The 19,321-nt window shown below is 45.7% G+C and overlaps 1 protein-coding gene across 3 annotated transcripts in view; it reads right to left on the bottom strand.

Moving 5' to 3' along the window:
- Window positions 1–19,321, bottom strand: part of LOC140388396 (transketolase-like) — a 69,758-nt gene that overhangs the window by 33,297 nt on the left and 17,140 nt on the right. For all 3 annotated transcript variants that reach the window (XM_072472497.1, XM_072472499.1, XM_072472500.1), the window contains exons 5-7: window positions 15,927–16,118; window positions 11,905–12,032; window positions 8,639–8,832 (exon numbers count right to left, since the gene is read on the bottom strand). In XM_072472497.1, coding sequence (XP_072328598.1) covers window positions 8,639–8,832; window positions 11,905–12,032; window positions 15,927–16,118 — 514 coding nt within the window. The remainder of the gene's footprint in view (window positions 1–8,638; window positions 8,833–11,904; window positions 12,033–15,926; window positions 16,119–19,321) is intronic.

The raw sequence follows: 19,321 nt of genomic DNA, 5'->3' as shown, positions 1-19,321 counted from the left end.
GGCAAAGCCCCCCACTCCCTTGCCTCATTAAAGGACCTAACTTGCAACGGGCCCAACAGGTCCACAAAGTTTTTATAAAATTCGACTGGGAAACCGTCCAGCCCCGGTGCCTTCCCCGCCTGCATGCTCCCTATCCCTTTGGTCAGCTCCTCCAGCCCAATTGGGGCCCCCAATCCCTCCACCAGTCCCTCCTCCACCTTCGGAAACCTCAATCGATCCAGAAAGTGGCCCATCCCTCCCTCCTCCAGTGGGGGCGCAGACCGATACAATTCCTCATAAAGGTCTCTGAAGACCCCATTGATGCAAACCCCACTCCGCACCACACTCCCTCCCCTGTCCTGAACTCCCCCCATCTCCCTAGCTGCGTCCTGCTTCCGGAGCGGATGCGCCAGCATCCGGCTAGCCTTTTCCCCAAATCGCCTCCTGGGCCTTCCTCCACTGCACCTCCGCCTTCCTGGTGGTCACCAGGTCGAATTCGGCCTGGAGGCTGCACCTCTTCCTCAACAGTCCTTCCTCAGGTACCTCTGCATACCTCCTGTCTACCCTCATCATCTCCCCCACCAGCCTCTCCCTCTCCCCCTGCTCCCTCCTCTCCTTGTGGGCCCTAATGGAGATCAGCTCTCCCCTAACCACCGCCTTCAGCGCCTCCCATACCATCCCCACTCGGACCTCCCCGTTATCGTTGGCCTCCAGGTACCTCTCTATGCTTCCTCGGACCCACTCACTTACCTCCTCGTCCGCCAGCAGCCCCACCTGCAAACGCCACAACGGGTGCTGGTCCCTCTCCTCCCCCAGCTCTAGGTCTACCCAATGATCCGAAATGGCTATCGCCGAGTACTCAGTATCCTCTACTCTTGCTATCAGCACCCTGCTCAAAATAAAAAAGTCGATCCGGGAGCAAGCCTTATGGACATGTGAGAAGAATGAGAATTCCCTAGCCCCCGGCCTTGCAAATCTCCAAGGGTCCACTCCTCCCATCTGGTCCTTAAACCCCCTCAGCATTTTAGCCGCCGCCGGCTTACTACCCGTCCTAGACCTGGAGCGATCCAGTGCCGGGTCCAACACCATGGTAAGTCTCCCCCCATTATCGGGCCCCCCACTTCCATATCTGGGATCCGACCCAACATGAGCTGCATAAAACCCGCATCGTCCCAGTTCGGGGCATACACATTGACCAGTACCACCCTCTCTCCCTGCAGCTTTCCACTAGCTATTACTTACCTACCGCCATTGTCTGCCACAATGCTCGATGCCTTGAACGACACCTTCTTTCCCACCAAGATCGCACCCTTCGATTTTTGGCATCCAGCCCCAAATGAAACACCTGACCTACCCACCCTTTCCTCAGTCTTACCTGGTCTGCCACCTTCAGGTGCATCTCCTGGAGCATGACCACATCCGCCTTGAGCCCCTTCAAGTGCGCGAACACGCGGGCCCGCTTGACCGGCCCATTCAGTCCCCTTACATTCCAGGTTATCAGCTGGATCAGGGGGCTACCCGCCCCCCTCCCCCGCCGACTAGCCATAACCCCTCCTCGGCCAGCCACGCGCCCGCACCTCACGCTCAGTCCTTTCCCCCACGGCGGCAGACCCCCGTCTCGACCCCCTCCCCCACGGCGGCAGACACCCGTCTCAACCCCCTCGGCGGCAGACACCCGTCTCAACCCCCTCCCCCACGCTCCAGCTCCCCCTTGATCATAGCAGCAGCAACTAGATTTCTCCCACCCCCCACCTGCTTTACCCCCCCCCTGCTTTACCCCCCCCCCCCCCCAAAGCTAGGACCCCTCCTAGCTGCTTTACTCCCCCCCCCCCCCATTGCACTTCCGCAAGTTAGCGGACTCCTGCTGACCCAGGCCACTCCCGCCTCTCCTTCGACTCCTCCCATTGTGTGACACACCCTCCTCTTTCATTCCCCATCCGCAGGCTCTCCACCTCCCCCTTCCATCCCAAGCACGGGAAACAACCCTCGCTTCCCCGCCCCGGCCCCGCCCGCTCTGACGCAGCTCCTTTTACAGGCCCAGTCCCCTCATCCCCGACTCGGGTCTCCCCGCGGGGCCCTATCACACTGCCGGCCATTCACCCCTGTTCCATTTGCTTACCCCCCTCCAAGAGCCCCCCCGACCAACCCAACCAAAACAGTGCCCAACCCGCCCTAACCACCCTCACCCAACCAGAAAGAAAAAAAAAAACAAGAGCAAAGGACCCCCTCAAAAAGTAACATATCAACCGCAATCCCCAAACGCCCATCCCGACCCTCAATCTGTGTCCAACTTCTTGGGCTGAACAAAGGTCCACGCCTCCTCCGGAGACTCAAAATAATGGTGCCGGTCGTTGTAGGTGACTCAGTCGCGCCGGCTGCAACATGCCAAACTTCACCCCCTTCCTGTGCAGCACCACCTTCGCTCGGTTGTACCCGGCCCTCCTCTTCGCCACCTCCGCGCTCCAGTCCTGGTATATTCGAACCTCCGCGTTCTCCCACCTGCTGCTCCTCTCCTTCTTGGCCCACCTGAGCACACACTCCCGATCAGCAAACCGATGAAACTGCAGCAGTACCGCCCGCGGAGGCTCGTTAGCCTAGGGCCTCCTCGCCAACACTCTATGGGCCCCTTTCAGCTCCAGGGCCCCTGGAAGGACCCCGCTCCCATCAGCGTGTTCAACATGGTGACCATATAGGCCCCCACGTCCGGTCCCTCCAGGAGGCCCAGAATCCACAAGTTCTTCTGCCTCGACCGATTCTCCATCTCCTCAAACCGCTCCTGCCATTTCTTGTGGAGCGCCTTGTGCGCCTCCACTTTTACCGCCAGGCCTAGGATCTCGTCCTCATTGTCGGAGATCTATTGTCGGGCCTCGCGGATCGCCACCCACTGGGCCGTCTGCGTCTCCAGCAGCTTATCGATAGAAGCCTTCATCGGCTCAAGCAGGTCCGCTTTAATCTCCCTAAAGCAGAGCTGGATAACCTCCTGCTGCTCCTGCGCCCATTGCATCCACGCTGCCTGGTCCCCGCCCGCCGCCATTTTGTTCTTCTTCCCTCGCACCTTCTTTGGGTCCACCACCACTTTTTTTTAGTCGCCCCGCTACTGGTAAAAGCCATATACTGCTGGGGAACTATTGTACTCTCCTTCCCACAGCGGGAAACGTCGAAAATATTCCGATGGGGGCCCTGAAAAGAGCCCAAAAGTCAGTTTTTTGCAGGAGCTGCCGAACGTGCGACTTAGCTCCGCATAGCCGCAACCGGAAGTCCCCGTTCAATTCCAACCTTGGATGGCTGTGTTGAGTTTGCATTCTCCCAATGTCTGCGCAGGCTTCCTCCGGATGCACCAGTTTCCTGCCACTATCCAAAGATGCGCAGGTTAGGTGGATTGACCATGCAGAATTTCCCTCATGTGTCCAAAGATTAGCAGAGGTTACGGGGATAGGGCGGGGGAGTGGGCCTAGGTAGGTTTCTCTTTTAGAGGGTGGTGTAGACTTCTGCCCTGTAAGGATTCTATTCTATGATGGTGCATTCAGGTGTAAGCAAATTTTTAACATTGTAATAGATTTTAATTACCAAACAATCTGTGTGGCATCAACTTTCGGAATATATTTATTGTTAAAAACATTTTATTTTAGTTCTCTCATATCCCATCTTTCCTGTACCTAATGTTACAGTGCATATTCTAATTTATACCTCTTGGTTGAGTTTCTGCAGGTCTGAGCGAGAATTCTTCAATCCAATTAACTGAAGACATAAATTGTTGGTGGTGGTCCTGCTCAAAATGCAACTCCCAATAGAAGGCACTTTCCAATAGAGAGAAATGATCTCAATCATAAGTCACTGCTAAAAAGTCCATGAGCAGCTTTAAACATATCTAATGTTGAGTATGTTCCTTCATCACTTGCTGCAAAATCCATCTCATTCCAAATATTGGCCTGGAATTTGCAATATATTTATGCCTGGAGATGGGCATAATTATACATGGCCTAACGGATTGCAGAATTTGGGATTTACTTCATTGTCTTGTGGACTTGGATTATCGTTTGTAACTAATCGTTGGGTATATTCTCTTCTACTTACACCAACATTTCCGACAGTATGGAAATACAAATTTCTATATCAACTCAGAAAATTAATTATCCGCCATGTTATAAGGTGCAATTTTAGTAAAGGAAGTCAAACATCATTCTAGCTCTACTGTTTTTGTTGATTCACAATTTGTTAGATTAGCTATTGTAATTTTCTTACAGGGATTCTGACAATCAACGTGTTTTTTTTTTTAAAAAGGTGAGAAACTTGTAAATATGGACAGTTAGAGGGACTTTGGTGTGCAGGTACAAATGAACACAGTCAGCATGGAATCAGAGCAAGCAATTAAGGCGGCAAATGGAGTATTCCCCTTTGTTGAAAAGGGGATTGGAAACTAAGAATGAAGAATTGTTGCTACAATTGTACAGGGCTTTGGGGAGGCTACACCTGGAACATGATGTGCAGTGTTGGTCTCCATATTTAAGGATATACTTGCATTGGAGGCAATACAGTCAAGGTTCATTAGACTGGCTCTTGGGATAAAGGGGTTGTCCTATGATGAGAGTCAGAGTGAACTGGGCCTATAATCTCTGATGTATAGAAGAATGAGAGGTGATTTCACTGAAACGATCAAGGTTCTGAAGAGGTTTTACAGGGTGTTGTTGCTGGCTGAGCAATTTAAAACATAGCGGCACAATATCAGGTTATGGGGCTAATCATTTAGAATAGAATTGAGAGATTTCTTCACTCAAAAGGGTTGTGAAAATGTGGAATTCTCTATCCCAGAGGGTTGTGGGTGACCCATTATCGGATATATTTAAGGTTGGGCTAGACATATTTTTGGTCGATGAGGGAGTCGAGGGATATGGGGAGCGGACAAGAAAGGATAATTGAAGTGTAGCCATGTAAAATGGCTGCGTTCCGATTAATCTGGCCAAAACCCAGTTTAAAATGGCTAACCCGAAAGACTGCTGGGAAAAGCAGCCAAGAAGACACAAGCAGGCAGCTGCAGACAGGTTCGCATATTCAGCTCTGGGAAGGTAGCCCAGATCGATACTCAGGGCTATCAACAGCCCTTCAACCCAGGTATCCACAGTTTTCAGGACTGTTTACACCTAATCAACTCAGACATCCACAGTTAAATCGGCTATCCCCGGGAACAATTGCAACATATTAGCAATTGAATACCGGGCCAGACCTGTCGGCGCCTGCAGTGGCCGAAACAAAGACAGGTGAGCGACCACCCCCCGATCGAGGAATCGCCTCACCATTGGACACATCGACCCCAGAGATTGGGGACAGAATCCAATCACTTGGGACTCAGGGTCAAGGGCCGCCCCGGGAGGCGGGGAGCCCCTGGGTCCTATAAAAGTGAAGGTCCAAGTTCAGATCTCTCTCTCTCTCTCATCTTCACCTGCTCAAGACCTTCGGAAGACCAGCCACCGATAGCAGTAAGTTTGAATCCAACGATCGCTATCCGGTAGAGACACCTAGCCACCGACCTGTAGCAGCCTTTTGAATCCCGCGGGCCAGATTTGATTGGACAAGCCATTCGTTTCCCTGACCTGGTGGGCGCTTCCTAAGTTAAGCATTGGCCAGTAGTGATAGGTTTGTTATATAGAAAGTAGTATTAGGGTATTAATATTGCTTGTTGTATATAATAAATGACCGTTGTTTTAATCCTTACTAAGCGGTGTGCTGTGTTATTAATCATAACCTAAACTTGAACCACGTGGCGGTATCATAAAGATACCTGGCGACTCATGAGCAAAGGTGACCTAAACAGAGCAAATAGAATAAAGCTAGAAAGAGCAACAAAAGCCCAAGATCAGCCATGATCATACTGGCAGAGCAGGCTCGGCAGGCTGAATGGTCTCCTGCTCCTGTCTTTGCTGTCTATTGAAAGACTCAAAAGATTTAAAAGATTGTAAATAACTGTTTAATCTTTAGATTAAAATAAATGCTTAATTAGTGAATACTGATTTTATCATTGTGAAGACAAGGTGGTAGGAATTAGTGTGTGCTAACCACCCTGAGTTATGGCACAGGGGCATATCCAATATATTTTATATAGAAAATGCATTTTCAATGCCGCTAATTCCAGTTCCTAAGCGCTTCATTTCTCCTTACTCCTCCCAATCGCATTATACAACATTTAAACAAAAATAGTGGTTGAAATTAATCAACTGCCTGATCGTTAGCCAAGTGCCAAAAAAAGGGATTTTGCTGATTGGAGCATCTGGCAGGAGTTCCCCTTTCGTTAGACTCAATTGTGCATATTTCGTTTTGTTTTTTTAATTTGCTGCAGCACAAAAATGTCACTTTTAAAATCTCCCTCATCAATTCACAATTTAAATGAAATTCCATACTTAAACCTGGTCAATTTCTAGGGAAGAGTTTGAATGACAGCCATTAACAATTATTACATTTTTTAAAAATGGCAATGATAAGACACTGTTAATTACTAGACTTAAATTTCATGGGCAGTTAAAATGCAATGCAGCAAATCTTATGAAAATCACAAGAAGTACGATATGCTGTTTTCAAAAAAGCAGGGCATCACTTAAGTTGGTGGCCAATTTACGCATTTACAACAAGGGGGGCCTTTTTTAAGTGGGTTAATGTGGTGATCTCTGGGATTGTATGGGCAAGCAAAACCCCGTGGACAAGGGTAAGGAAGGCGCTGTTGGAGCGGAGCCGGGGGCTTTAGGAATTATTACTGGGCGGCAAATATAGCTATGATCAGGAAGTGGGTAGTGGGAGAGGGGTCGGTGTGGGAACAGGTGGAGGCTGCATCATGTAGGGGCACAAACTTAGGAGCACTGGCAACGGCACCTCTGCCGTTCTCGCCGGCTCGGTACTTCAAAAGCCAGGGGGTGGTGGCAGCTCAGTTTGGGGGCAGTAGCGGAAGCATATGGGAGTGGAGGGGCCTTTGGTGTGGCTTCAATCTGTGGAAACCACCGGTTTGTGCCGGGGAGGTTGGATGGAATTCCGAGGTGGCAAAGAGCAGGGATTGAGAGGCTGGGGAATCTGTTTATCAATGGGAGCTTTCCTTGTTTGGAGGATGTGGAGGAGGAGTTTGAACTGCCAGGAGGGAATGAGTTTTGTTATCTGCAGGTGAGGGACTTTGTACGAAGGCAGGTTGCAATCTTTCCGCTTCTACCGTCCCAGGGGATACAGGAAAAGGTAGTTTCAAAAACTGGGGTGGGGATGGGGAAGATCTCAGAAATTTATAAAGAGCACATGGAGTGGGAGGGAACCCAGATAGGCGAGGTAAAACACAAGTGGGAAGATGAGCTAGGGAAGGAAATAGAGGCGGATCTGTGGGAGGATGCTCCGAGTAGAGTCAACACGTGCTCATCATGTTCAGCCTGATACAATTCAAGGAGGTCCACTGGACACACATGACGATGGCCTGGATGAGCAGGTTTTTTGGGGTCAAGGATAGGTGTTGGAGGTGTGCAGTAGGGCCCGCAAACCATGTCCATATGTTCTGGGCATGTCCGAAACTTAGGATATTCCAGCAGGGATTTACGGATGTCATGTCCACGGTTCTAAAAACGAGGGTGGCACGGAGCCCAGAGGTGGCGAATTTTGGAGTGTCGGAAGACCGGGGAGTCCAGGGGGCGAGAGAGGCTGATGTCTTGGCCTTTGCCTCCTTGGTAGCCCAGAGATGGATCCTATTATCGTGGAGGGACTCGGAGCCCTCGAAATCGGGGGTATGGGTTAGTGACACGGCTGGGTTTCTCAGACTTGAGAAAATTCAATTTCTCAAGGGGGGGGGGGGGGGGGGGGGGGGAGTTAGGTTAGTTCAGGCGGGATCAGCGAGAAGAGATGGAGGGACTGGGGAATTTTGGGTATAAGCCATGCTGGCTGGGTATGGTTGTTGGTTGGGGGGGGGGGGGGAGGGTGCTATGTACTGAACTATGTTTACATTTGTATTTGTTGTTATAAAATCATAAATGCCTTAATAAAATGTTTTTAAAAAAACAAAATACGACAAACTTTTTTTTTTTAATTCGTTCATTAGGACTGTACTGCCTATGATTAATAACAGATCTTGTCCCAAATTGGGAAGACCAGGTTACATCCATAATTGGGAGTTTGTAAGCCACAGCTATATATGGGCATCAGATGCACCCAGAAAAACCTGCAGAGCAGCTGAGCCACTCCAATAATGGGCTGCTAAGACTCATGAAGGGTTCAAGGGATAGGCACAGAATTTTTCTTCTACTGCCAAAGGAGCAACACGTTTAAAAAAAATAAGATAATTGATTCATTTCCAGATAGATTTATCCAGGGTTGGGTTATCTTCGGATCTTTATTAGGCTCTCAGCAGAATGTAGGCCAGTTCTCAGTTCACATATGTTCCATGTTATGTGGGAACAGCCCAGGAACTTATACTGATGTGCCCCAATTCCCCAGGAGAGGGGTGGCTTCACTATAATGTAAACTATGGCCCCTTTGTTTTTTTATCCAAGTACTGCCTTTGAACTCTGCCACTCAAATAATGAGGGAGAATCAGTTCCCCATACCCTCCGACATCACAAGCATTTTGGACCTATTGCCTGTTCAACCAGAGTCCTTGATCATAAATGACATCTTGGAAGTGCATGATGTTTGTATGATTGTTTACCTTCTCAGCATGCTTATATTTGGGTGGTGCAGAAAGTTGGATGTCTTGAATATTCACAGTTGGCGCATTTTCCAATGGCTGCGCTGGGCAAAGTTTCTTTCCGTCAAGGATCTTAGCTTTGATTGCTTCAATAGTTTCTTCCATTTTATCTTTTGGAATGGCCTTGCCATGCCAGTTTTCTTTATCTTCAGCAGCTGAAAATATTTGAAAAATTGAAGGCTAATATCACATACATCCACAAAGTCACAAGAATTAGGTGTTGAAAAGTGACAGATCAGCAATGCTGCTCAAAGTGGTGTGATATACCATTGAGAACCGTTGCTACTGATCCTTGAAATGCACACACAGCAATTAGGAGACATACATTGCTTATTAGAACAACGGTGGATTTGCTCCAGGTGAATTGCCATATAACTGGTCTGCCAGGGAAAAATGGAAAAGAAATGGAGGGATACCAGATCGGTGGGGGTGTATCAGAGCCATGCTGCATTCCATCCACGGTATTCCTAAAGCGTAAATACTAGTGCACATTTGTCAGCAAATCAGATGCTATGGCAACTGAAGAACCATTTGCTCCAACTAAACCCTCAGCTGAAATATTCACAGGCTGTAAATTGCAATGGCTGCCCCATTCATAAAATGGGCAAGTATTAAACCATGGTAATTTCAGGCTGTTGCTAATGGTATCAACAATCAGCTATCCATTGCTCGCATTTCAGAATTTGTAACACAGATCTTAGTCATTCAGCCCAAAACTGTCAATGCCCATATTTATGCTTGATATGACCTTCCTCCCATTCTATGTCGTCAAATTATACTGACATCCTTCTATTCTGTTCTCCCTTATTTAGTTTTCCCTTAAATGCATTGATGTCAGTCACCTGAACTGTGACTAGAGCTCCACATTCTATTTTCTGGATAAAATATTTTTTTTTGTAATTCTTTGTTGGATTTACAAATGACTGTTTTATATTTAGGACTTATTTATTAAACATTTTTGGGCGGCACGGTAGTGCAGTGGTTAGCACTGCTGCCTCACTGCGCCGAGGACCCAAGTTCGATCCTGGCCCCGGTGACTGGCCATGTGGATTTTGCACATTCTCCCAATGTCTGCGTGGGTCTCACCCCCACAAAGCCAAAGCTATGCAGGGTAGGTAGATTGGCCCTTATTTGGAAAAAAAGATTGGGTACTCCAAATTTATTTTAAGAAAATATTTATTAAAAATGTATCTGTTTAATAGAATTCTCCTACTTTTCAATTTCCTTATTCTGCAAATGAAGATCAATGCTTTGTTTATGTTTTTATTACCTAGTTACCTCCCCCACTGAGGTGTCCCTGTTAATCCATTTGTAAATATATCTAAAGCAAGAGGACTTCAACAAAATTTGGTACACATAGGATATGGCTCAAGATAGGATATGGCTCAAGAACAGATTGGATTTTCGCAAAGATGCAGATATGGACCCTGGAACTGTTTTTACAGGATCGGTTTAACATTGAGAGGTAGGGCAGCAAGGTGGCACAGTGGTTAGCATTGCTGCCTCATGCCGCGGAGGTCCCAGGTTCAATGCCAGCCCTGGGTCACTGTCCGTGTGGAGTTTGCACATTCTCCCAGTGTTTGTGTGGGTTTCACCCCCACAACCCAAAGATGTGCAGGGTAGGTGGATTGGCCACGCTAAATTGCCCCTTAATTGGAAAAAATGAATTGGGTACTCTAAATTTATTTTTTTTAAACATTGGGAAGAACAACAATTTGGCTTTGTTAGAATGTTGTTAAATGTTTTAGAATATTATGTCTCAGCTACTCTGGTGCAGCTTGTCACAGCTGTCAAAATATGAACAGCGTTTTGAGAGCAGGTTATTAGATGTGGATTGGCCTGTAGCCTCCTTAGCGAAATGGAAGCTCTTAATAAAATTAAAAAGATTTATGTTTTCAGCCTTTTAATTGTAGAACATCAACCAGGGAGGAAAAAGCCCCAAGGAAGAGCGACACAATTATAATAATGTTGAGTTAAAACAGTGCAACGGAGGAATGCTCTCAGAGTACCCTCTTCCCCTATTAATCCATGTTGTTATTTGCAAACTAATTTGAGAGTCTGTATCCCTAGATCCCTTTGCTCCTCTGCCCCAGTAAACCTAGTTTTCCAATAATTAGAAAGTGTCCTTATTCCTCCTACCACGATGTACCACTTGATACTTCTCTATTGAAGCTACAGGCATTTCTGATCACATCCATGTGTTCCTCTGTACTGCAATGTATACCAGTAGAATCCTAGAATCCCTAGTGAAGGATGCCATTGTGTACTCCTGTTAAATTTATAATCCCTCCTGGTAACAAGTAAAATGCCTTTTCAGCCAGAAAGACTTTTAAACACAGGGAACAACAGTCAGAAGGATCTTCATATGTTGTGAAGACTGTGCTCTGTTTTAAAATGAAAGGTTCACGATTGCTGCTTGGGAAGTGAGCATTGGTTGCAACCAATGCTCACTTCCCAAGCAGCAATCGTGAACCTTTCATTTTGGTGCTAACTGTGAATAAACGGAATAAAGAGTGGAATTTGTTCATATCCGTACTGTAATGTACGGTTTAGATTTGTCCAAGAACGGGGAGGGCAGCACGGTGACAGTCATTAGCACTGCTGCCTTATAGCACAAGGGACCCAGGTTAAATTCCAACTTTGGGTGACTGTCAGTGAAGAGTTTGCACATTCCCTTCATGTCTGTGGGTTTCCTCCAGGTGCTCCGGTTTCCTCCCACAGTCCAAAGATGTGCGGGTTAGGTGGATTAGCCATGCTAAATTTCCCTTAGCGTCCAAAAGGTTAGGTGGGGTTAATGGGGATAGAGGGGGGCATGGGTGCTCTTTCAAAGTGCAGACCCGATGGACACACCGCTTGTGAAATTGCCATTCCTCTAGAGTTGTATTAGCCTCAACCTGAGCACTTATTCAAATGTTGCATGAAATTTTGACTTTAAAAAAAAAAAATTATTTTGAGTACCCAATTAAGAGGCAATTTAGTGTGGCCAGGCCACCTACTCTACTCTGCAGAAATTTTGACTTCTACATGGTGGAATTTGAATCTGAGCCTGTGATAATATCAGTTAGTGTTCCAGCACAGAACATCACTGGGCATATCTTTTATAAGTCCTTCACACTATGTAACAAAAATACAGAAAGTAATTGGTTTGCTTTCCATTATTATATTCACCAATTGCTCCAAAGCAATAAATAAATACTTCCATATAAAGGGATATATATTTAGGATACCTTCAATGCCTTTTCCTTTAACGGTCTTAGCAATAATAGCACATGGTTTGTGTTCGACCATAGTGGCCTGCCAAAAGGCTTTGCAGAGTTCATCGACACTGTGCCCATCTACCACTTCAGTCGTCCAGCTGTATTTCGAGGTTAGAATTCATCATAAAACCACAGCAAAGTACAGCAAATAAACAAATAAATGCATAGTAATTTAGTTGGTTGCCTTATACATAGTATACTTGCAATACAAGACACAAAGGAATATTTACAGTATTTGTAGTAGAGGCAAAAAGTTTAAAATCTGACAAGGCTAAATAATTTTGGCAAGAAAGCTCTTTGGCTGATTAAAGATACATACAACTGTCTTTTAAAGAATACAAACACAAAAATAAATAATCTGTACTCCTGTTAAAGAATCCATTCTCTACCCAGCCAGAGTCGCAGGTTAAACTAGCTTTTTCCCAGGATGGAAGTCTCAATTACACCCTGGGGGCATAGGTTCAAGGTGAGAAAGTTTGGGGGAGATGTGTAGGGAAACTTTTTCACGCAGAGTGGTGGATACCTGGTACGAGAAGCCAGTGGAGGAGGCAGGTACGATAGCAACGTTTAAGTATCTTGATAGGCACATGAATGAGCAGCAAATGGAAGGATACAGATTATTTGGGCAAGTAGTAGTAGGTCTAAATAAAGAATCTGGATTGGTGAAGGCTTGGTGGGCAGAAGGGCCCGTTTCTGTGCTGCAAGTAGAGTGCTCACAACCTCAGCATCATATAGGACTCCAAGGGAGGTTTCTGGCCTCATATTGTCTGTCACAAAGCCCAAATAAGGACACTGTCCATCTCTGCCCCCTACTTTTGCCCATCTGTTGCTGGAACCCTCATCCATAACTTTTAAACTACTTGAGTCTGGCAGTGACAATGCTCTCCTAACCAGCATTCCATTCTCCTCCTCACTTCGCCCCAAAATTGTCTTTAGATACGAGCCACATGGAATTGCCTCCCTAATCCCCTCTGCCTCTCCACTCTTATTATTGTTGTAATAAAGTACAAATCAACAAACTAGAAAAACTGCAAACAACAAAAACACTGCTTTGATTTGATGTTTGAATTCAACTTGTTTCCACTTTGGAATTAGATGATGCAAGAAGCCAGTCAAACTAATACATATTTATAGAGAGTAATAAATAAGAAGCAGCACCTTTTGCAGTCTCAGAATTTCCAAAGTGCTTTAAAGCAAATTAAGTAATTTTGACTTTTATTCACTAACCTGTATACAGCAAAATGCAACAAACAAGTTGAAGATGATCAGATCAGCTATTTGAGCTACAAACATGAGCCAGGATATTAAATATCAAATTGTCACGTCCACTGACAGAGATCTGAAATTGGCTTAATTGATAATACAGAAGACAGCACACTTTCAGAATTGCACTGAAGTGTCAGTCTATATTACGTGCCAAGGCAACTGGTGTGTGGTTTGAACCTATTACTCTCTGACACGGCGAGAGAGTCAAGTGGAGAACTAACTGTGTTTTTTGTGGTAGATTTGAGTCAGGTGGTTTTATGACTTAATAAGTGTAACTATCCCTTTAAAGACTGATAATTCAAACTTGAAAGCTGAAAGAATAACAAAGATCTTGTGTTTTAAGACTTTTAATGTTACAGACTAAAATGCACTACTGACTAAACACCTTTTTTTTAGTCAACTTGCACTTAAAACTGGGGCAGCACGGAGATTAGTACTGCTGCCTCACCGTTCCGAGGACCCTGGTTTGATCCCGGCCCCTCTTCATGTGGAGCTTGCACATTCTCCCCGTATGTGTGTAAGTCTCGCCCTATAACCCCCCAAAAAAGTGCAGGGTAGGTTAATTGGACACATTAAATTGCCCCTTAATTGGATAAAAAAAATTGGGTACTCTTAATTTTTTTTTTTTTTTTTTAAATTGCACTTAACGGAACAGGACTTTCTCTTGTACCACAATTGGAAATCCCATTTCACAGGTATATTTTACACTGTCCATTATTTAATCATCGTTCAACTTTCCTGGGCCCAGTCCAAAATGATTCTTAGTTTCTGAGGGTTTACATCCATTTCTTTTCTTTCCCAGCCTGGTAACTTTTAACTTCAGAATTATCTTTCACAGTCATGGTTTCTCCTGGTGATTTCCCAGCTATTTCAAATACTCACAAATTTAGCTTTTTCTTTTAAATATAAATTTAGAGTACCCAATTCATTTTTTCCAATTAAGGGACAATTTAACATGTCCAATCAACTTACCCTGCACATCTTTGGGTTGTGGGGGTGAGACCCATGCAAACACAGGGAGAATGTGCAAACTCCACACAGACAGTGACCCAGAGTCGGGATCGAACCTGGGACCTCAGTGCGTGAGCCAGCAATGCTAACCACTGCGCCACCGTGCCGCCCCAATTTAGCTTTTTCAATCCAAGCATGAACTCATCTATCTATATTCTTGCGATGTAAACCATGTAAAATTTCCACCTCCAGCTGCTTTGTCTTTCCCAAATTCTGGCAGATTAACTCTTTCAGTGTTTCGGAGATATCTTAGAAACCCTTCGCCTCTGAAAGTCCATTTTTGTAACAATATGAATCATTGGGCCTTGTATGCAGCTGGAAACACCGATTAGCTGTCCCTGAAGCCCCAACTTTCCTTTAACTTGGAAGTAAATACACAGTTTAAAGCATAACTGTTTACAACCCGACAATCTCAACACCTTTCTAGAATTCGAGACCAACAGTCGAACCACTGTAAACACAAGATACAGCTACATTTGTCTCCAAGCATGAACATCTTACACAATTTTTCCAGAAAACAACCCAAGTCTCCCAATAATCTTTAACAGCCATATCTAGCCATGGCAGGCCCACTGTCAGGCAGATTTCAGAGGGGAAGATGGTGGTATAGTGGTAATGTAGTGGACTAGTAACATCAGACATTGAAAAGTTCCTGAAATAGTCAAAAGTTCCAAAAATTAAATGATGGATTAAGAAAGTGACAACATCAATTTCATGTACTTATGTTATGTGGTAAAAATGTAATAACCTGTCTGGACAACTTAAATTGGAAAAAAAAACACCATCATACCAACAGATTTAATCATTTAATTTCAAGCATATAGTTATGCTCCTGACAGATTAACACATCAGAGGCTACAACACTGATATTTTGCACACGAGAGATAGGACGTTGCAGCCTGTTGAGCCTACTCTTCCATTCAAATCAATCATGACTGCCTCAAATCCTACACACTCTAAATTACATCAAACAAATTACCTAACTCAAGTCCCTTCACAATAAGTAAACTATTAGGGAGCACATTATTAGGGAGCACTCCATGAAACTGAAGATCTGTACCTTGATCAAGCTATTTTTAATTCAGCTCAAGTTTATTTGAAGTAGTAATAAAATCAGAAATAAATGTACTGGTGAAAGAAGTACTCATATATAGTAGAGAATGGGAATACAAATGGGATCTTCCTGCTGACTAATCAGTCTATTAGGTTTGTAATAGGTCGGTATAGGTTAATATACATGCTGCTGGCATGTGTTTCTTAAGTAAGGTGGTCAAGACCTACCAGTTATTTTAAGGAACTCTTAAAAGTAACTATTACTCTTCACAGAGCAAATTTGTATAGTGTACCTCCACAATCATCTTACTCAATGTTACTGCTCTTACCATGAAAACCTTCAAACGACTTTTAACGTCTGAAATATAGCAAATATGTAACAGGACTACCATATTGTGAGATTTCATTTGTTCTGCTGACTATTCAACCTCAAGAGGAAGCAACTAAAGACAGAGCAACAAAAAAGTTATTACTGTGGATTCGGAATTCTGGAACTGATAATCGTTTTATTTTTTGAAAGTTGTATTTATGGTGCTACTTCCTCCCTAACTTATTGTTTATAAGTATCAATTGTTGAAAGGTCAAAGACCATTCTGCCTGTCCACTTGCACAGCAGCTATCACCCAAACTTCTGCATTTGATCTTCCAATTAGCAAACTTACCCAAAAGCTTCACAACGTTTGCGGTAAATTTCAACTTTGTGCTGCAGTGGAGCAGGGTCACTTTGGCCCAGGCGATTCACGTCAATAATAGCCAATAAATTGTCAAGTTTGTAGTGAGAAGCAAATGCCATTGCTTCCCAGACTGAGCCTTCAGATGATTCTCCATCCCCCAATAGACAGAATACACGGTAACTAAAGGGAACGGCGGTAAAAAAAGAATCAATTAATTCTTTTGACTATAAGATTTCTTTAGCTTTGAAAAATTGAAATAATTTTGTGAAAGCCACTAGCAGCAGTAAACAGAATCGGATTTCAGAATTTTGACCATTAACCAATAAATGAAACACAAAAAAAAAATTGATTTAAAACATGTACTTCGGATTAGCTTTTATTATTGTACAAACAGCATTGATTTAGCTTACACAAATAAATAGGAACATGAAACTGACAATAAGCAAATTCAGATTTCCCAATTATTATGCCCAAGTGTTCTTCTTCCATCTGCGTTTCAGATTTAGAAACATGATTTTTTTGTTCTCAAAATACTGAGCCGAAGTGCTTATTTCTTGATACGTGATGAAAGTGATGAACCTAATTTTTCCATGTAAATGTAAATAAAGACAAGCTAGTTAATTATTTAACACATTACACTGGGCAGGGTGGGGAGAACATCTATGGAAAGAATTGTCCGAATAGTACATCCGGTGAAATTTGTATTCAATTTAACTAAATTATTCAATTACCAAATGCAGCACTCAAACATCATGTAACAAGTTTTCAATGAACCTACTACAGAGGCACTGATATTGTCACTGGACTAGCAAACCAGAGACCCAGAGTAATGCTCTGGAGACCCAGGTTCAAATCCTGCCACTGCAGATGTTGAAATTTAATTTCAATAAAAATCTGGAATTAAAAGTCTAATGATGACCATGAAACCATTGTCGATTGTCGTAAAAACCCATCTGGTTCACTAATGGTCAATTAGGGAAGGAGATCTGCCATCTTTACCTGGCCTACATGTGATCCACAGCAACATGGGATAGGCAATAAATGCTGGCCCAGCCCGTGATGCCTGAATAAAAAAAAATTAAACAAACTTCTATTCAAAAGAATATAATATTCAGGTAGCTTGTTCAATAAATTACCATACTTGTAAACATTCTTTTTTATTAACGTTCGGATATCTCTCTTTGGCAGTCCCTCAGGGTTGAGGATCACTTGCTTCCACTCTGTTTTTTGATTAAGCATTTCCTAGACATTCTTAAGATATAATCTATGACGGGACTTCCGGGTGCGGCTATGCAGAGCTAGGTCGCATATTAGGCAGCTCCCGCTTGGAACGGACTTTTGGGCTCTTTTACAGGGCCCCCACGGCATTTGTTTGACATTTCCCAGTGTGGGAAGAAGGCTGCAGCATTCCCCTGACAGTGTCCCCCAGGAGTGTTGTGTCTTTTGGCTACCAGACCCGGCAGAAACTGTGAAGGATTTGGCTTGAGCTGCAGCAGTAGACGAGGGCCTCTTCCAGCATGCAGGCGGGGGAAGGGCAAGCTTAAAGCTGCAATCTGGCTTGACTCTATCAAAGGTGAATTCTAGCAGCAGAGGGAACAACAGTGAAAAGATCTACCAGGGCCATTGAAGAAGCAGGGACGAGGCTTCTGGTGGCGGCCATGGAGGAGTAGGTCGCGCATTCGGCAGCTCCCGTCTGGAGCCGACTCTCAGACTTTTTTCAGGAGTTTCCATAGACATTTTGGGGCAGACTGGTGAAGCAAACACTGCCAACTTCTATGAAACAGATCAGAAGTGTAACGGCCAAAGGAGCAGCACTGGAGCAACGGGAGAAGCGAGGGAAAGAAAACAAAATGGCGGCGGCCAGGGACAAAGGGGAGCTGCAGGAGTTCATCAAGCGCTGCTTTGAGGAGCAGAGCGAGGAGATGCGCAAAGAGATGTTGGCGCCTATGCTTTCGGCAATTGAAGGACTCGGGATCACGCAGAAGGCCCACGAAGCTAAGATCATGAGGTACAGAAGAGTCAGTCAGAACGAGGACGAGCTCGTGGGCCTGGCGGTGAGAGTGGAGCAGAACGAGGCGCTACACAAGAGGTGGGCGGGAAGACTCGAAGACCTGGAGAACAGGTCGAGCAGAAAGAATCTGCGAATCCTGGGTGTCCCTGAGGGAGTGGAGTGTTGGTAAACGTATACGCCCCGAACTGGGATGATGCAGGATTCATGAAGCGCATGTTGGGGCGCATTCCGGACCTGGAGATAAGAGGCCTGATAATGGGAGGGGTCTTCAATACAGTGTTGGATCCAGCACTGGACCGCTCCAAATCAAGGACTGGAAAGAGGCCGGCGGCGGCCAAGGTACTTAGGGGGTTTATGGATCAGATGGGGGGAGTGGACCCATGGCGGTTTGCAAGGCCACAGTCCAGGGAATTTTCTTTCTTCTCCCATGTACACAAAGCCTACTCCCGGATAGATTTCTTTGTTCTGGGTAGGGCACTCATCCCGAGGGTGGAGGGGACGGAGTATTCGGCTATAGCCGTTTCGGACCATGCCCCGCACTGGGTGGAACTGGAGCTGGGAGAGGAGAGGGACCAACGCCCGTTGTGGTGGCTGGATGTGGGACTGCTGGCGGACGAGGTGGTGTGTGGGAAGGTGAGTGGGTGTATCGAAAGGTACTTGGAGGCCAACGACAACGGGGAGATGCGGGTGGGGGTGGTATGGGAGGCGTTGAAGGCGGTGATCAGGGGAGAGCTAATTTCCATTAGGGCTCATAGGGAGAAGACAGAAGGTATGGAAAGGGAGAGGTTAGTGGGGGAGGTTGAGAGTGGACAGGAGATACGCAGAGGCCCCGGAGGAAAGATTACTTGGGGAAAGACGACGGCTCCAGACGGAGTTTGACCTGTTGACCACAGGGAAGGCGGAGGCACAGTGGAGGAAAGCGCAGGGGGCGACCTACAAGTATGGGGAAAATGCTAGTCGGATGCTGGCACACCAGCTCCGTAAGAGGATGGCAGCGAGGGAAATAGGGGGAGTCAAAGATGGAAGGGGCGCCACGGTTCGGAGTGCAACGAAAATAAACGAGGTATTCAAGGCCTTTTATGAAGAGCTGTACAGATCCCAGCCCCCAGCGGGGGAAGAGGAGATGAGACGATTCCTAGATCAGCTGAGATTCCCGAGGGTGGAGGAGCAAGAGGTGGCTGGTTTGGGGGCACCAATTGGGTTGGAGGAGCTGAGCAAGGGTTTGGGGAGCATGCAGGCGGGGAAGGCCCCGGGACCGGACGGATTCCCGGTGGAGTTCTACAGGAAGTACGCAGACCTGTTGGCCCCGCTACTGGTCAGGACCTTTAATGAGGCAAGAGAGGAGGGGACCCTGCCCCCGACAATGTCGGAA

The sequence above is a fragment of the Scyliorhinus torazame genome, chromosome 13, assembly GCF_047496885.1.
Source record: "Scyliorhinus torazame isolate Kashiwa2021f chromosome 13, sScyTor2.1, whole genome shotgun sequence".
In the NCBI taxonomy this organism is placed as follows: domain Eukaryota; kingdom Metazoa; phylum Chordata; class Chondrichthyes; order Carcharhiniformes; family Scyliorhinidae; genus Scyliorhinus; species Scyliorhinus torazame.
Note: the sequence above shows the minus strand (reverse complement) of the source record. Positions and strands in the feature narration are given on the sequence as shown.